We start from the raw sequence: 18,485 nt of genomic DNA, 5'->3' as shown, positions 1-18,485 counted from the left end.
CCCTGAATATGATAGGTAAAGTCAGGAATATCTTGAACTCATTGGCACAGGGAAGGGTTTTCTGAACAGAACACTGATGGCACAGCCTCTACAATCAGCAGTTAGTACATAGAGCCTCTTGAAACTGAAAAGCTTCTGTATGGCCAAAGGTACTATCATTTGGGCATATCTATCCCAGGCTAGAGAATGGGAAATGATCATTACCAATTATACATATGATAGAGTGTTAGTGTCTAGACTGTACAAAGACCCAAGAAAAGTGAAAGTACAGGAAAAAAAAAAGAATTAAAAATGGGACACAGAACTAGGCGGAGAATTATCAAAAACAAACAAAACAAAACACAAATATCTGAGAAATACTTAAAGAAATGCTCAATATCTTTAGTCATAAGGGAAATGTAAATTAAAACTACTTGGGTATTTAATCTTAATGCATTCAGAGTAGCCAAGATTAGTAAAACTACAGCACATGCTGCTAGGGAAAGGATTATTCATTGCTGGTGGGAGTGCAGACTGGTACAGCCAGTATGGAATTAAGAGTGGAGGTTCCTGAGAAAGCTGAGAATCAATCTACCTCAAGATTCAGCTGTCTATTTTTGGGGGGACAGGTCTCACTTTGTAGTTCTGGTTGGCCTGGAACTCACTGTGTACACCAGGCTGGCCTGGATTCCCAGAGAACTGCCTGTATCTGCCGTCAGAGTGCTGGCGCTGAAGGCTTGTGCCACTATTCCTTTCACTCGCCCTGTTTCTCATCTGAATTTCTTGGGAGGTATTGTATAAAGTCATTGTTTTGTTTTTATTTTTGCAGTACTGGGGATAGAACCTAGGACCTTATGCATACAATTGTATTTTTGTTTTTGCCACTATAGAGAATGTTTTGAGTCCTAAAATATAAATTTAAAATTATAGTGTTAAATGAAACAAAATAACAGCAACAGTTATTTTGTTTAGACAGGGAGCTGACACATAATTCATGATGTCCTTCAGGTATAAGGTTTCATTAAAGTGAGACAGACTCAGTGCCATAGTTCCTTTTTATTTTTCAATCCCCTAACTCCCAAAGTTTCTCTATGCACTTCCCTCTCTGCCCCTTGGAATTAACTGATACACTGAAAAGACATTGCCTTTCATATTCCATATGAATATAGCTGGGTCTAATCCCCTCCACGCAGCCTGAATAAGCCCTTTAAGAAGTTTATCCTCCTTGCTCCACCTTCTAGCCTTTCTTCATTGTAGAACCAGCCTGTAGTTTTAGTCTGTAGTTTGTAAAGCTTTGATCGGCCCATCGTTTCTCATTACACCCACCTGTTTCCTTAGTTCTAAGGATGGGTTTGATACTTTGTTCTTACTCCTTTTGACTTCAGTGCTCCTCTGTTTTATTCAATTTAATTCCTTGCCCCCTTTCTGAAATCTCTGCTAGAATTGAGGGTTTGTTGATTGCACATTCCTGGCCTGTAATCTCAGTGATGGGGTGGTAGAGGCAGGAGGAATCAGGAGTTACAGGTCAAATCAGACTTAGCTCAAGGCCTGCCTGGGCTACATAGGAGAGACCCTGTCACAAAAACAAAATAAAATAAAAGAGGCAAACAGCTCAGTTGGAGTTGATGTCTCTTCAAGTCAGTTTCTCTTTAGCTCTGCTCATTTGCCATAAAGTAGGTCTGTTAAAGTCTTAAGCAATCATCCTGTTTTCTTGCTTCCCCATAGCCATTGATAGTGGTTATTTACTTTTGGTAATGAAGTTGTTGGTAAATTGTTCCTTTGTGTTTGTGCATTTTCTAAATTTTCTTCTGTGAATCATTGGTTGCACTTGTGAACAGGAGAAAAGATTTAAAATGCATAAAACAATAGATAGATTTTAATATACTTAATAATAGACATAATAAAATGCATGTCTTTTAGAAAGTGTAGGAACTAGAAGGAGGAAAAAGCAAAGCCCCCAGAGCTGATTGTGATGGGTGGTGGTCTCCTGCTGTAATCTCAGCACTTGGCTGGTTAAATCAGTAGAATCTCAAGTTCAGTGTGATGAGGGCTATGGAGCCAGACCTTGTCACAGGGTAGGGGGTTGAAGGAATTACCACTATTGCTTTTTTTTTTTAATTAAAAAAAAGATTTATTTTTATGTGCATTGGTGCTTTACCTGCATATATGTCTGTATGAGGGTGTCAGATCCCCTGGAAGTGGAGTTATAGTCATGAGCTTCCATGTGGGTACTGGGAATTGAACCTAGGTTCTCTGTAAGAGCAGTCAGTGCTCTTAACTCCTGAGCAATCATTCCATCCCCCAGTATTACTTTTTTGTTTGTTTGTTAAATTTTCTTGCTATAGCCTTTACTTTTAATAACTTAGATGAGATTTTAGTATAGTCTTAAAACAACTGAAAATTTTCTTTTGATTCTTACGTCTTCCAGAGAGTTTTGGGGTATGGTATTATGAGATTACTATTGGTTGTTTACATGAAATTTTTTGATATTGAAATTAAACTAATTCTTATCTCTAAGAGTGAAGTATGTGCCAAATAACTCCTTTTCTGATGAATGTGTTGATTAATTTTTTTGACATTTTGGAGTACCGAAATTGTGCTTGGCTAACAGCCCATTATTTGTTCTATTTATTTTTGCTGAGTGGTATATTCTGCATACATTAAAAAAAAAGAGTAATATGTACAATGTGTTAGAGCACTTATTAGATTATGGGATGCCGTTGACGGCAAAAAACACAGCTTTCATCTTAAAAGGGAACAAGAGATAGTTTATTCTGGAGCCATTTTGAGTGACCATGGCCTGAGAACACAGATTTAGGTTACCCCAAATTCTGTATTCCAATGTGGAAGCAATTTGGGACAGGGTCTTATGTTTCTGTGTGACCGAGGTTACTGTGGCACTCATATAGCCCATTAACTATGTAGCCTCCAGCTCATAGTGATTCTCTTGCCTAAGTCATCAGAGTAGGCAGGTTTACAGGCCTGGCTCTTTTCTTTTTCGCTGTTTTTTCAAAGACAGGGTCTTATTGACTATACTGGTCTTAAACTCTATGTAGCTCAGAAGTATCTTGAACTTGTGATTTTCTTGCCTCAGTCTCCGTAGTGCAGGAAATATGGGTATGCGCCCCCATACTTGGACCCCTCTCCTTTGTTCTTTTTTTCAGGCGTGGTTTTGTTCTACAGCTCCAGCTGGTCTTGAATTGATGATCTTACTGCCTCAGCCTCCAGAGTGTTAGAATTGTAGGTGTTGGAATTATTGCTAATGCCCAGAGCTACTCCCTCCTGCCTGCATGTTGGGGCTCAATCCTCTTGCATGCTAGGCAAATATCTTACCATTGAGCTATATCTGCAGCCACAGTTCAGAAATGTTGACTTTTGTTCCTTTTTCATTTTTGTCACGAAATATTCTCCAGAATATACAAATAGGCAATCTAATTGCATCTCACTGCCCACCATGTATGTAAGCCTCGATTTTGTCTCACCGAGATTTGGGTGAATCGCCTCTTTGGTGCTCTCCCTCCTTCATCATCTCTTTCCTTTTTTCTTTTTCCCAGTTTCCCCAGAATAGGTAACCTTAGAGAGAGGGCTATTATCTCCATGAATGGTGTGAAAAAGTGTTTGAGTTCCAGGAACTGGAGAGGTTAAGGGGAAAGGAGTCCAAAATTATTTCCTGGCATATTAAGATAAACTCCAAATTCCTTTTTCTAGTCTTTTCTTTCTCACCCTTCTCTGTCTTGTTTTCAATATTTGCCTCCTTACTATCTCTTAAAGAACAGAGCCTAAGGAGATTCCTTCCTTGCCTGAAATAGTCTTCTTCCAGATATATATCTGTTTATTTCTCTCCTTCAGGCATCTACTGGATTTTATTTGTCTGAAACGCCTTCTTTTACCTACTTTGAAACAGGAACTCTCCCTGTTGGTGCTGCATCTTCTTAGTACTTACTATTGTAAATCAGAACTTGTGAAAGGCAGCTTTGTCTGCAGGGACTGGCTGATTAGAATTTCAATACTGTAGAGAGGTTGGAATGTTGCAGGCCCAGAGGGTAGCTACCTTATTGTGGATTACTTATCTTATCTTAGACTAGTTTTAGTCATCTGCACCCAGTAGCCACTACCTTCTGTTTGTGCCAGAACTAACATCTTGTGAGTAATAAATAAAAACCTTTTGGAATCTATTAATTTAGCTTTTACCAACCAAATGGTAAGAATGTCATCAAATAGCTTCTAGGGCCTATAGAAAAGCTTCCCTCATCTTGTTGCAACTACCTCTGTGATGTACCCAATGATCGATTTTAAACTTGCCTTGATTTGTATTTCTTTGTTCTGTAAAACTATAAAACTCCATGAGACTGCTTCTATGTTGGAACATGGAATTTAGGATAACCTAAATCTATGTTTCCTGGGCCACAGTCACTCAAAATTGCTCCAGAATAAACTATCTCTTATTCCCTTTAAGATGAAAGCTGGGTTGGGTGGGTGGTGGTGGTGCACACCAGCAGCTGTGAGCCAGAGCCAGGCGGATTTCTGTGAGTTCGAGGCTAGCCTGGTCTACACAGCAAGATCCAGGACAGGCACCAAAACTACACAGAGAAACCCTGTCTCAAAAACAAACAAACAAACAAACAAAAAAGATGAAAGCTGCTTTTTTTCCCTCTTAAGATGAGATTTGCATTTTTTTTTTGCATTAATGCTGTTTACTTATTGTCTGTGTTATTCCATTAGTGCCAGGACTGTTTCGTCCAGAATGCCTAAACTGTGATGTAGAAGTGTAAGCCAAATAAATCCTTTCCTCCCCAAGTTGCTTTGATCATGGTGTTTAATCACAACATTACTAATCCTGAGTGAGATATACTCTAAAAATATAACAGCAATTTTTGCCTTAACCTTTACATTGTATTAGATAGTATAAGTAACCTGGAAATGATTTAAAGAGGAAAAAAGATATGTGTAGGGTATGTGCAAGCAGTAAGCCATTTTACATGAAGGATTTGAATATCCTTGAATTATGATTTCCTGCGGGGGAGAGTCCAATATCCTATGAAGTCCATGATTGTTTTGCAAGGACTTCTAAAGAATTATGAGTTTGCTATATAGAAATAGAATGAGAGTCTTTTAAGGATAATTTTTTTGTGTTATTTATATATATATGTGTTGTTTGTAGGAGTTTGTGTGACTGTGCAAAGAACGGGACCAGATAGGAGGACATCAGGTGTCTTGTGGTATCATGTTCTACCTTATTCCCTTGAGACAGGATCTCTTAGCTGAACCTTGAGTTAGGCTGACAGCCAGCAAATCCCAGTGATCCTACTGTCCCTGCCTCCTTCCACAATGCTGGGGTTATAAAACATGACCATGCTTGGCTTTTAACATGGATGCTGGAGTTTGAATTCAGGACTTCATTTTTGCACACACAATAAATGTTCTTATCAGCTGAGTGAGCTCCTTTGGTGCCCCATTCCTGTTTTCTGTCCTCAGCACTTTAGCCTAGTTTCTGGTGGTTTTGCCATGTGATTGGTTTATAAATTATTATAGAAAAGCATGTTTTAAAAAGCTGGAAGCATACTTAGGTCTGTGCTAGGGATGTTGAACATCTTCCGTGCAGTATATATCCTGGGCCTTTATATATGTGCATGTGTGAGATAATGGAACTTGTACATCTGTGATAGACTGTACTTCTAGAAAATTCAGTTTTACTTGGAAAGGTTTCATGGAAGTCAGCAGTACCATCTGGCCAGTGATTCAGTACCCAGAATAGGAGCATGTCGGGAAGCCACCCGAGGCCTCTTTTTCCGGGACTCTAGGAAAAGATGTGAAAGTTTCAGAGAGGCGAGAAGGTGTGGTCAATAACTAAAGAGAAGAGTTCCTTTTCCTTTGGTAGACACTTACATGCTATGCTGGTGAAGGTCACTGATTAAACACAACTTCAGAATTTATTGTTAATGGTCACATTTTCTCTGCAGAGACATCTGTAGCCATCATGGAGGTGGTAGAGGTGGAGAGTCCCCTGAATCCCAGCTGTAAGATAATGACCTTCAGACCTTCCATGGAGGAGTTCCGTGAGTTTAACAAATACCTCGCATTCATGGAGTCTAAAGGAGCCCACCGAGCAGGTCTTGCAAAGGTGATTATACTCAGACTTGTCACTAAAAAGTATCATTTGACTTTTAAATTATGGTCTTAGTTTTTGTTGTTGTTGTTATTGTTGTTGTTCATTTCTTTCAATGGAATGTAGTTTTTGTTGTTGTTATTGTTGTTGTTCATTTCTTTCAATGGAATGTGTCTGCCATTCTTGTTAATCCACCTGGAACACTTACTTTTCTTAAAGAATATTTATCTTACTTCTTTTTGGATTTTTTAATCTAGGCTATGTTCTGTGGTAGTTTCTTCTTCCTATCTTCCTCCTCCCACTCCTTCTTCTTGTCTTTTTTTATGTTTTAAATCAAGGTTTCCATCCATTTCTCATAGAAAGCATCTATTAACTTGAAGGTTAAGATGATTCCCCCCTCTGTGTTCCTTTCCTTGCTTCTACTTTTTCTTTTTACCTGTTTTACTCTATCTTGAATTACGGCCATCTTCTCACTTCAGCCTCCTGAATGCTGGGATTATAGGCCTTACCCACCATGCCTGTCTCACTTTAAAACAATGACAACAATTTGTGGAGTGTAATTTAGGTGAGATATAGTGCCCTCATTTATAGTTTGTAATTCAGTGTTTTTGTTTGTTTATTCACTTAGTTGGGTAGTGGTCACCACTAATAAATTCTCTATCATCATCACATATAGAAACTATATATTTTAAATAGTCATTTTCAGTTTCCTGGAATCACTGCCACCTTAGGCAGTCACAGTCTGCATTCTTTATCAAGTTGTCTTTTGATGTATTTTCGGGAAAAAAATCAAATTGTATGTGGTGTGGGTGTATGGTGTGTGGGAGTGTGCATATGCCACAACCCATTGATGGAGGCCAGAGGACAGCTTTAGAGTTGGCTTGCTGCTTCTACTTTGATGTAGGTTCTAGGGATCAATCTTGGTTGTCAGGCTTTTGTGTCACATATGTTTACCATTGAGCTATATCTCCAGACCATAGCTATTTGTTTGTTCAAGTGTGAAGTACGTGTTATGTACCAGAATGTGTTGGTGGAGGGCATACAAAGTGGACCAAGTCTTAGCTTCCGTGACGCTTCTATTTTAGAGATAAAAATATTAGAGTGAAAGAATCCTGGCTGGGTACATGGCTCAGTAGGTAAAACATTTGCTATCCAAGTTGTGAGGACCTAAATTCAGTCCCCATAATCCAATAGCATGTCTGTTGTAATCCCAACCCTCCAGTGGCAAATGAAGACAGGAACACCCTCAAGCTCGTGGGCCAGCTAGCCTGGCATAGAAGGTGATAAAGAGACCCCATGTCCAAAGAGTAGGAGGTAAGAATGAGGACATACACACTAGACTGTCCTCTGACCTCCACTCATGCACTTGTGTGTGTGGGCTTGCCGCCCGTAGAAGCTACAAAAGGCTTTGGATCACTTGACGTGGCTAAAGGTATTATCAGCCACCCAGTATGGGTCCTAGGATCTCAATTCTGGTCATCATGATTGAGCAGCAAGTGCTCTTAGTGATCTATTTCTGTAGCTCACCCCTCTTGTGGGTTGTTGTCATTTTTTGTTCTTTTTGGTTCTTTTGGGGGCCCACCACCCAGCTACCAAATAGATACACACATGGAGTTTCATTCTTTCTTATAAGTGCCCAGCCTTAGCTTGGCTTATTGCTAGCCAGCTTTTCTTAACTTTAATTATCCATCTACCTTTTGCCTCTGTGTAACATGAATCTTAAATGGTCTTATTAATAAAAACAAACCTGGAGCCAGGTATTGGGGTGAATGCTGGAAGATCAGAGAAGCAGAACAAGCCACAGCCACCTCACCTTGCCAATTCCTCAGCTGATCCTGTTTCCTCAGACTGGTAGCTTCTGAGTCCTCATCCAAATCGATCTCAGCTGAATTGTACTGCTCAAAAGCCTAAAAGCTTAACCAGCTCTAGTTCCTGGTCCTCACACCTTATATACATTTCTGCTTTCTGCCACCACTTCCTAGGATTAAAGGCTCACTTCCTGGGATTAAAGGCGTCACCATGCCTGGCTGTTTCCAGTGTGGCTTTAAATTCACAGAGATCCAGATGGATCTCTGCTTCCCAAGTGATAGGATTAAAGGTGTGTGTGCCACCATTTCCTGGCCTCTATATCTAGTGGCTGTTCTGTTCTCTGACCCCAGATAAGTTTATTAGGGTGCACAATATTTTGGGGAACACTATACCACCACACCTCTGGACTTTTAACTTTCTCTTTCTGTATATCTTTCCTTCATATTCTGTGTCTGGCTGTGTGGTTGGCCCTTTCTTTTCTCACTCTTTGATCTCTCTTGCTTTCTGATCCCTCTTTTTCTTCTTCTATTTATTCTCTCTGCCTGCCAGACCCACCTATCCTTTCTCCTGCCTTGCTATTGGCCATTCAGCTCTTTACTAGACAATCAGGTGTTTTAGACAGGCAAAGTAACACAGCTTTACAGAGTTAAACAAATGCAACAAAAAAGAATGCAACACATCTTTGCATCATTAAACAAATGTTCTATAGCATAAACAAATGTAACACACCTTAAAATAATATTTCACAACACACCCCTATTAATTTTTTTTTTCTTTAAAGACAGGGTCTTTTGTAGCCAAGGCTAGATTCAAACTTGCTAAGTGTTGGGATCACACCCCTCCAAGGTAATGCATCAGGGGGTTTATTCTACCTGCAATGTGAAGTGAAGATGGGCTTAAAGTGATGATTAGTCTGACAAAACAATTTCGTGAATGAATAGTTTGCTTTGGTTTAGCTTAAGGATATAGTCCATCATGGTGGCAGGGATGTGAGGCAGCTGGTCACATTGCATCTACATTATGGAAGCAGGAAGAGATGAATGCTATTGTTCAACTTGTTTTCTACTTTTTAATACAGTTCAGAATCTGAGCCCACATTTAGGGTGGTACTTCACATTTCTGTAATACAATCTAGATCTGTCTCCTAGGTGATTTCTGTCAAGTTGGCAATCAATATTAACCATTAAAGTTGGGAAAGAAGATGTAGTAGATGTTTCCTTGTAGTGTTCTTTTGCTTTGTTGAGACATGGTTTGAAAAAAAAAAAAGTTACACTGGCTTCTATGTGAAAAATGAGTTTGGTATTCAAGGAAACTGTCCGCAGGAAGTCTTATCAGGAATAGGGTGCTTATCTAGTGAAGAGCTGTTGTTAGCTTAGAACAGTTAAAAGAGAAGCGATCTGTAAGAATGTTCATCTATTCTTGTTCTTAAAGATATGCAATTATATCTTTAAAAAATAGTGATAAATGATGTGCTTAGTGTCATAGGAATGTTTAGTAAGGTGCCATATTGGTTGTGACATTTTGTCCCCAGAGGTCATTCCTTTTGTTATGTGGCTGCTGCCAGTAGCTGTCTTCTGACTTCATGCTATGTGGCATATGCATATTCCCCATGCTTCTACCTCTGCCACCCCCATATACAGAATAAGTAAATGTAAGAGTTGTTTAGAATTTGCTTTTTCAGTGGTACCTCAGAACTTCCATATTACCATTTGAGGTAAAGGTGGGGGATCATTCTTTGTTTGAGCAGAAGGTGTTATATTTTCAGAGTCATTTGGCGCACATAATGAGTCATGAACATGTTATGATATAATGGGTTATCAAGAATTTGGGCTTTATTTGCCCGGAGAAAAGCTGGAGATCACTCCTTCCTTTCTCTCCAGATCTGTCTGTCCATCCGTTTGTTCATCCATCCATCTATCTCTCTCTCCTTATCTTCTTCCCTCCCTCTCTGCCTCCTTCCTTCCCTCCCTCTCTCCCTCCTTCCCAACCTACCTACCTATCTGTCTAATCTTTTTTCTTTCTGAGACAGATTTCTCATATATCCCAGATATCCTTGAGCTCTCTGAACTTCCTGGTCCTTCTGCCTCCTTCTCTGAGTGATAGTGTGGTGGGTTGTGTGTCACCACATTGCGTTCACTATTTGACCTTTTTATGAAGTCCTTTGTTTTGTTTTCTCCCTTTTTGATTTTTAAAATATTCCTTAGTCTACTGATAGTACACTGTCTAGTGGTAAGGTGACATGTTTAGTAACTAGAAGAGGAAACACCAGCTACCCTTGTAAGGGAGCTTCAGGAACACTGAGTATACCTATGATACTTCTGATGGTGTGTAACAGAATAAAGTTAATTAGGATTACAATCATACCTGAGTGTAGTTGAAAGTTTTCCTGTGTCCTGCCCAGTCCCGCAGCCACTCAGATCCAAATAACACACAGAGGCTTATATTAATTATAACTGCTTGGCCATTAGCTGAGGCTTATTACTGACTAACTCTTACACTTAAATTAACCCATAATTCTCATTTATGTTTAGCCATGTGGCTTGGTATCTTTTCTCAGTTTTGCTTTGTCATCTTGCTTCATCTGTGTCTGGCTGGCGACTCCTGATTCAGCCTTTTTCTTCCCAGAATTCTCCTTGTCTGCTTATCCTGCCTATACTTCATGCCTGGCTACTGGCTAGTCAGCATTTTATTTATCAACCAATCATAGCAACACACATTCACAACATACAGAACGACATCCCACAGCAGCCATCTCTCCAGTCACACATCTTTTTTTGTCAAAATCTTGTTATATAGTCCTGGCTGGCCTTGAACTTTTAATTATTCTGCCTCTGTATTCCAGCATTCCAAGTATTCCAAGTACTGCCATGATACCATGAATAGTACAGATATATAATATAGATATATTAGTATAGATATAGATACTATATAGTATAGATATCAAATAATCTTGACTGCACACTTGATTGTAGCTGAAGTTTTCCTGGTCCCACCCTGCTCCCACGGCCCTGTGGTCCAACAGCTGCTCAGATCCAAGTAAACACACAGAGCCTTATATTATTTTAAACTATGGCCATGGCAGACTTCTTGCTAGCTAGCTCTTATATCTTACATTAACCAATTTCTATAAATCTATACGTTGCCATGTAGTTTGTGGCTTACCGATACTTTACGTCCTGCTTCTCCTGGTGGCGGCTAACAGCGTCTCCTCTGCTCTGTCTTTCTTCTTCCTTTCTCTCTAGTTAGAATGTCCCAACTAACCTTATTCTGCCTCACCATTGGCCAAACAGCTTTATTTATCAACCAATCAGAGCAACACATATTCACAGCATACAGAACGACATCCTCATTATTTCCCCTTTTCTTTGGCAGCTAGCAGAGTCTCCCTGCTCTCTTTTCTCCTCTCTTATTTCTCCAGTTAGAATGTCCCACCTAACTGTATTCTGTTTCACCATTTGCCAAACAGCTTTATTTATCAAGCAGTCAGAGCAACACGTTTTCACAGCATACAGAATGACATCACTCATCACTTGATATTCAAGTTGAGAAACTGACAGTCTTCTTAAGTATAAAATTTGTTTTGTTGTAGGGATATTATGATGAACTTCTAAAAATATGTGAAATGTATGACATTTGTCCCCTATAGTACTTACGTACATAGACTGTGCTAGAGCAGATTCTATGTATACTATGTGCTTCATAAACACAAGAGAATGCAGAAATATGTGTCTGTGCCTACAAGATGAAGACAGCAAAAGCATTGTTCTTCTTGTGACAGTTTGTAGACAGCATCTTGCTTCAACATATGTAGTCAACATACATATTTTAGCTGGAAATGACTGGGTTTGGGTAAACAGTGATATAAAATGTGAATTCTGTTTTGGTATACTCAGGTAGTTCGAGACAGTTGATAGAAATATAGCAGAATAGGTTTCCTTTACTTTAACTCATTAAATATAAAAGTGTTAACTTCGAAATTGTTTAATGACCAGATATGCTATACTTGATTTCTAACTGTGTGAGGTAATTTGATATTTACAGATTTAAAAAGGAACTAGTAGGGTATCTCAGTAGGTAAATCACTTGCTTCATAGACCTGATTACCTTCTGACTGTTCAGTCTCTGGATCCCACCAGTAGTGGAGGGAAAGAACCAACTCCTGAAAGTTGTTTTCTGATCTCCACTTGCATGCCACTCCCCTTCTTCCCCCATGCATATCAATAAAACAAGGTAAAATTTAAGATTATTTCGAAAGGAAGTATTTGTTATAGGCTTTGTTTTGTCTGTCCTCCTTCCTTCCTTCCTTCCTTTTTTTTTTTTTTCTTTTTAGTATGGGGTCTTTTTCTTCTGTGCCCAACTGGCCTAGAACTCACTGTGTAGACCAGGCTGGCCTCAGACTTACAGAGATCTAACTGACAGGCTTTCATTTGTAATTATTTTATTTTATGCTTTGTTTTATCTTTAGAAAATTGTTTCAGAGTATTCCTGGGGGGCTAGAGAGGTGTCTTAGTGAGCATTTGCTGTACTTTCAGAGGACCTGGTTTAGTTCCCAACACCCACATGGTAGTATACAACTCTCCATAACTTCAAGAAAACCAGACATTCCTGTGGTATATATACATACATGCAGGCAACACATACCCGTAAAATAAAAAAATATTAAAAAAGAAACTTTTAAGAAAAAAATTAAAATATTCCTAGGAAACAAATTTCTTTCTTTCTTTTATTATTTACTTCCCCACCCCTCCATCCCAAGACAGGATTTTCTGTGTAACAGCCTTGGTTGTCTCGGATTGTAGACCAGGCTGACCTCGAACTCACAGAGATGATCTACCTGTCTCTGCCTACCAAGTGCTGGGATTATAGGGATATGCCACCATGCCTGGCATACTTACTTTTTTTTTTTTATTTTTTTTTTATTTTTTATTTTTTATTTTTTTTCATTTTTCGAGACAGGGTTTCTCTGTGTAGCTTTGTGCCTTTCCTGGAACTCACTCTGCAGCCCAGGCTGGCCTCGAACTCACAGAGATCCACCTGGCTCTGCCTCCCGAGTGCTGGGATTAAAGGCGTGCGCCACCACCGCCCGGCTACTTTTATTTTTAAAATATAAAAATTTTATTTTTTTTTATTTTATTATTTTGTGTGTGTGTGTGTGTGTGTGTGTGTGTGTGTGTGTGTGTGTGTGCGCACGCGCCTGCACAGAGGTCAGACAACCTTTGGAACTCATTTTTTTTCTTTCCACCAAGAATTCCAGGAATTAAACTCAGGGGTGGCTTGAGTATATGTGTACAACTTGTGTGTAGGAGACCTCAGAGGTCAAAGGAGGGCATTGAATCCCCTGAAACTTGAGTTATAGGAAGTTGTGAGCTGCCATTGGGTGATGGGAGCTGAATCTTTGTCTTCTGCTAGAGCCGTAAGTGCTCTTTACTACTGAGCTATCTCTCAAGCCCCTATTTTTTTTTATGTTTTATTTTTGAGACAAGATCTCTTGTATCCCAGGCTGGCCTTGACCTTGCTGAGTAGCCAAGAATGCTTCTACTGTCTACAGACATGTACTACCATGGTAGGTTTATATGGTGCTGGAGATAGAACCCTAGGCTTTATGCATACTTCACATTTCTTATTCTTTTAAGATTCAGTTTTATTTATGTTTGTGTGTATTGATGTGTGATTATGTGCTTTGTCTTTTCAAGTGTCTGCAGAGGATGAAGAGAGGAACTCTGGGCTCAATGAGAGACCCTGTTTGAAAATAAAATAAATAATGTGGATAGCAATAGAGGAAGGCATTTGATATCAACCTTTGGTCTCCACATACACATGCATGTGTATCCTAATGCATATACACGGACACCAAACTATGCAGACATGTTACATACACTAAATAAAACAAAACCTACTATTTAGGGATGCATAGCCACATATTAAAAACTAAATTTCATTATCAATAAATACCAGTCATTCCTCTTGAATAAGGATAGACGTATTTTGAAAAGGTGCTAGTAACATTCTGCTTCTTATACCTGTGAGTCCTCTATGGTTTGGTTTCTAATAATTCAGTTTCATTTTCTTTCAGTTTAAAAAATTTTATTAGGTATGCTGGTGCATACATGTAATTCTAGCATTTGGGAGGCAGCAACAGGAGTTCAAGGTCATTCTTAGCTATGTAGCAAATTCAAGACCAATCTGGGTTGCGTGAGAACTTGTCTGAAAACACCAGAAAAACAAAACAAAACTAAAAGTACTGCCAATGTTGGAAGAGGCGTACCGTGGTAGTTGGCAAAAGCTACAAATCAAACTTTCCCTCGTCTTCACAGAAAACTGGCTTTTAGCATTTACTAGTTTGCTATCATGCTGTTTGCCAATGAAGGGGAGTTAGAGGGACAGAGGAAGGCAAGGGAAGTAAAAACGACCTCCCTGAGATGGCTGTTTCTTTTTACCAGAAGACATTATGGAAAATATTTCGAGGAGAACTGTGGGAAGGCACAGGACCAATAGGGGAAAGGGGAAGACCAGGGTCCCTGTAAAATATCCAAGCCAGCATCCAGCCTTAGGGCTTTCCCATCCAGGAGGGATAAAGCTTTCCTTTTAATTTGCCTTGGTCTTCCCAGACATTCAATTCTTTGTCCATGCGAGCAAGAAACTTGGAAGTCCTCAAGATGACCACAGCAACCCCATTATATACTATATGGCAAAAGAGATCTAAAGAGAAAATACTGACTAAACAAATGTTAACTGAACTGTATCACATAAAATCACATAAAAGACACTTAGATAAAATTCAGTAAAGATGATGATCTTTGAGGAAGAGACTGTCAACATTTCATCTTCTGTTGAGAGGTAATACACTGGTTCATTGTTTTGTTGTCATGGTGTTTCAGCTGACATCTTAGCCTCTCTGATCACTAGCTCTTTTACCCTCAGGCATTCTGTGTTTTAAAATCCTACAAATTAAAATCAGTTGTTAGAAGTACCACTGAAAATGAGGTAATAAAGTATAGTTTTGAGTGTAGTGAGTATTGAGTGAATTTTGTTGTTATGAATCCTATTTCCTTACTGCAAAGTCTTCATGAGTTTTTACAGTACTTTTGTTTAAGAGATATTGAGAAAATGTTAAATTGTGTTCTTCTGAAAAATAAAAGATATGGAATATTTAGTTTTGAATAGTTTTTGGTTAACATTTTGTTTTGTTTTTAGGTGATTCCTCCTAAGGAGTGGAAGCCAAGACAGTGCTATGATGATATTGATAATTTGCTTATCCCAGCACCAATTCAGCAGATGGTCACAGGGCAGTCGGGACTGTTTACTCAATACAACATCCAGAAAAAAGCCATGACTGTGAAGGAGTTCAGGCAGCTGGCTAACAGTAGCAAGTGAGTCAATTGAGCTTTTATTTGTATTTCTTCCAAAGAGGTACTTGAGTATGGCAAGAAACCAAGTAGATAGAAATTCTTGTAATAAAAAGCAAGAACCTCTTTGGTCATCTCTCTAGTCCTCATCTCTGGTTTCTATTCTTCAAATGATGGCCTACTCACATTCACTTATTTGTAAGGAAATTGTTCCACATTTATTACACATTATTATTATTATTGCAAAATCTAGAAATGGTTCTTTCTTTTAGTTGTCATAAGGTTTGAATTCTCTTTAGCTTTGTTGGGCAAAATTTTATTCATAATTTTGTTAAGATTAAAATTTCATGAGCATTAGCAGTTTCAAAAGAAAACTTTGAATGAATAGGAAGGTACATATTATTTGGATATATAACATTCTCAAAATTGACATTTTAAGCTAGCTCATAATTTGTCAAAATCTGGAACTTAGAAGTCATAGATGAGTGATTTTAGTTTGGGGTCTCTTTGAAATTTACTGTTAAAGTGTTGACTGGAAGTGCTGCTGCTTGAAAACTTGGCTAGATTTTTCCCAGGTGAGCGCCTTCTATGAGGCTAAAGTCCCTGCTGTTTGTCCTTTAAGTGAAATTTTATAAGTCTGTAGAAACACAGATATATTACTGTTTTCTACATCAGACACCAGTCTTGCTATCCACTCACACACACCTTTTTTTATTTTTTTTTTTTTTTTTTGCGGGGAGGTGGGTGGGTGGGTGGGTAGAGGGAGTTGAGACAGGGTTTCTTTGTGTAGCCCTGTCTGTTCTGGAACTCACTTTATAGACCAGGCTACCATAGAACTCACAGATATCATCCTGCTTCTGCCTCCCAAGTGCTGGGAGGTGTGTGCCACTTGGCTTCACTTACACATATTTAAAAATACACTTCAGAGTAAATTGCAGACATTGGTCCTTTTCTCTTAAGTACTTTTGCATGTATATGTATTTTTAGAGTTCAATATTTGTTCTTTTTAGTAATTTTGTTCTTTGAAAATTTCATGCATGTATTTAATGTATTCTTGTACTTTACCTCCTTTTTATCTCCCTAATACCCTTTTTATTCCCCTCTCCTCCTATAGGTCCCTTTCCCATGTTCATTCCTTTTTGTTTTGTGACATGCTGAGTTTAATCAGGAATGTCTGAGCAATCATGGGCTTATAAATATCAAATAGAGTCTGATAAGCTCACCAGTGGTTATACATCCTAAGTTAATGATGCCCTCTTTCCAAAATCCATCACTAGCCAGTAGATTCCCTATCCTTGACTTGCAGTTGAAAGGGTCAATGCAGACCGAGAGTAGCTAGCCATAGCTGCAGTTAGTTCATGATTAAAATGGCTGTGTCCTGTCTAGTGGATGGCATATTTTTGTTTCTTCTCTATCTTCTTGATCCTACATTCTTTCTGCTTCTTCTTTGGCAATGTTCCCTGAATGCTCAGATAGTGGCAGTTGGCTTCTTCCAGAGAAATTAAGTAGGTGCAGCTTATACTGAATGGGGAAGACAATGAGATTTTACTTTTGTTTTTGAGACAGGAAGATAGGCTGTCGCTATAAAGCCTAGACTGACACTGAATTTGCAGTCCTCCTGTTTGAATCTCCTCAGTTCTGGGATTATAGTTATATGCTACCAAACACAGCAAAATTTCCTTTCTTGAAGGAAGACTATCAAAGAATTTGTGGATTTTTAAAAAAACCATCACAATTAGTTTTTGTTGTATGGAATTTGATGTCCTAGATAAAAACCTTAACCTGCAACTAGGGGTGTAGTGCAGTTGGTGGAATGTTTGCCTAGCATGCATCAGACCATAAATTTAATCACCAGTACTCATAAACCTAGTGTGGTGACATTATATACCTGCTTCTAAAAGTGGAGGCGGAAGGATCATCTAAAGGTTAAAAGTCATCTAAAACTCTCTTGAAACTGACTGTGCCCCAACTCCTGCTTTTCTCCTCTCCTCCTGTAGAGTCTCAGAGTAAAGCTCAATCTTAGAATGACAGCAATAAAATCCCCCATTCTGACAAATCCCAGCCAAACCTAAAAGACCAATCAAAAACATAGCTGTCTCAGTTCCTTGCATGGTTGTGAATGGAAACAGTCTTTGAATGAATTTAGCTGATGAGTCATAAAGGTAAATTTTATTTGGCTTAGTAAGCAGATGATGAGGAGTCTTTCCTTCTATATTTTCAGTTCAGAACTTTCTGATTGATACTCCATAAGAATTGTAAATTTTAAATTTAATTTTGAATTTTTTAAAAGTGCTAGTAGACTTTCATTCTTTTATATCTTATTGATATTGTAAGACTTTCATTATAGATTGAGTACCTTATCATTCAAACTATTAAACTTTATTAGCATGTGTGTATGTGTGTACGTAAGTCTGTGTTTGAGTGAGCATGCATGTGCCATATAGTTTCTGTGTGGTGGTCTTAGGACAACTTTGTAGAGTTGGTTCCAGGAATGGAACTCAGGTCCTCAGACTTCTGAGGCAACTGCCTTTATCCACTAAGAAATCTTGATGGCCATAGAAGTCTATGATTGTTACTAGAACAAACTACCACAAATTTTCCTCTTACTTCCATGTGGCACACTTGTATGAGCACACATAGAATAAAGAAATGAATTTAACAAAAAAAAATCATACTTTTGATAAGCATCATATCTTTGTACCATGGGAAAGGTACACTGTGCTTTGTGGCTTTTTTTTTTTTTTTTTTTTGGTTTTTCGAGACAGAGTTTCTCTGTGTAGCTTTGCGCCTTTCCTGGATCTCACTCTGTAGACCAGGCTGGCCTCAAACTCACAAAGATCCGCCTGGCTCTGCCTCCCAAGTGCTGGGATTAAAGGCGTACGCTGCCACCACCGCCCGGCGCTTTGTGGCTTTTAATGAACGTATAACCTTTGTGATATTTAACCAGGGTGGGAGAAATTTCATTTTGTAGGTGCTATTGAGATAGATTTTGAAGGAGGTTCAAAAGTTTCAACCAGATATAGAAGTAATACATGCTAGCCAGATATGGGAAATACTATTGTGCTGTCACATACATTTAATCTCAGAACTAGGAAGGCAAAGGTAGATCAATCTCTGTGAGTTCAAAGCCAGCCTGATCTCCATAGTCAGTGCCAGGCCATACAAGGTTATATAGTGAGACTCATTCTTAAAAAAACAAAAAACAAAACCCCAAAAAAACACATCATTAAAATCTTAGATACAGA

At 38.7% G+C, this 18,485-nt stretch overlaps 1 protein-coding gene across 5 annotated transcripts in view; it reads left to right on the top strand.

The window, feature by feature from the left end:
• Kdm4c (lysine demethylase 4C) overlaps window positions 1-18,485 on the top strand; it is a 206,503-nt gene that overhangs the window by 4,327 nt on the left and 183,691 nt on the right. For 4 of the 5 annotated variants that reach the window (XR_008213975.1, XR_008213976.1, XM_052718457.1 and 1 more), the window contains exons 2-3: window positions 5,940-6,100; window positions 15,089-15,264. Coding sequence is in view for 3 of the 5 variants with exons in the window: in XM_052718457.1 (XP_052574417.1) it covers window positions 5,957-6,100; window positions 15,089-15,264 (320 nt within the window). In the remaining 2 variants the exon portion in view is untranslated. The remainder of the gene's footprint in view (window positions 1-5,939; window positions 6,101-15,088; window positions 15,265-18,485) is intronic. The other variant, XM_052718458.1, reaches the window with a different exon arrangement.

This window comes from Peromyscus californicus, unplaced genomic scaffold (assembly GCF_007827085.1).
Source record: "Peromyscus californicus insignis strain IS unplaced genomic scaffold, ASM782708v3 Scaffold_5__1_contigs__length_169319896, whole genome shotgun sequence".
In the NCBI taxonomy this organism is placed as follows: domain Eukaryota; kingdom Metazoa; phylum Chordata; class Mammalia; order Rodentia; family Cricetidae; genus Peromyscus; species Peromyscus californicus.
Note: the sequence above shows the minus strand (reverse complement) of the source record. Positions and strands in the feature narration are given on the sequence as shown.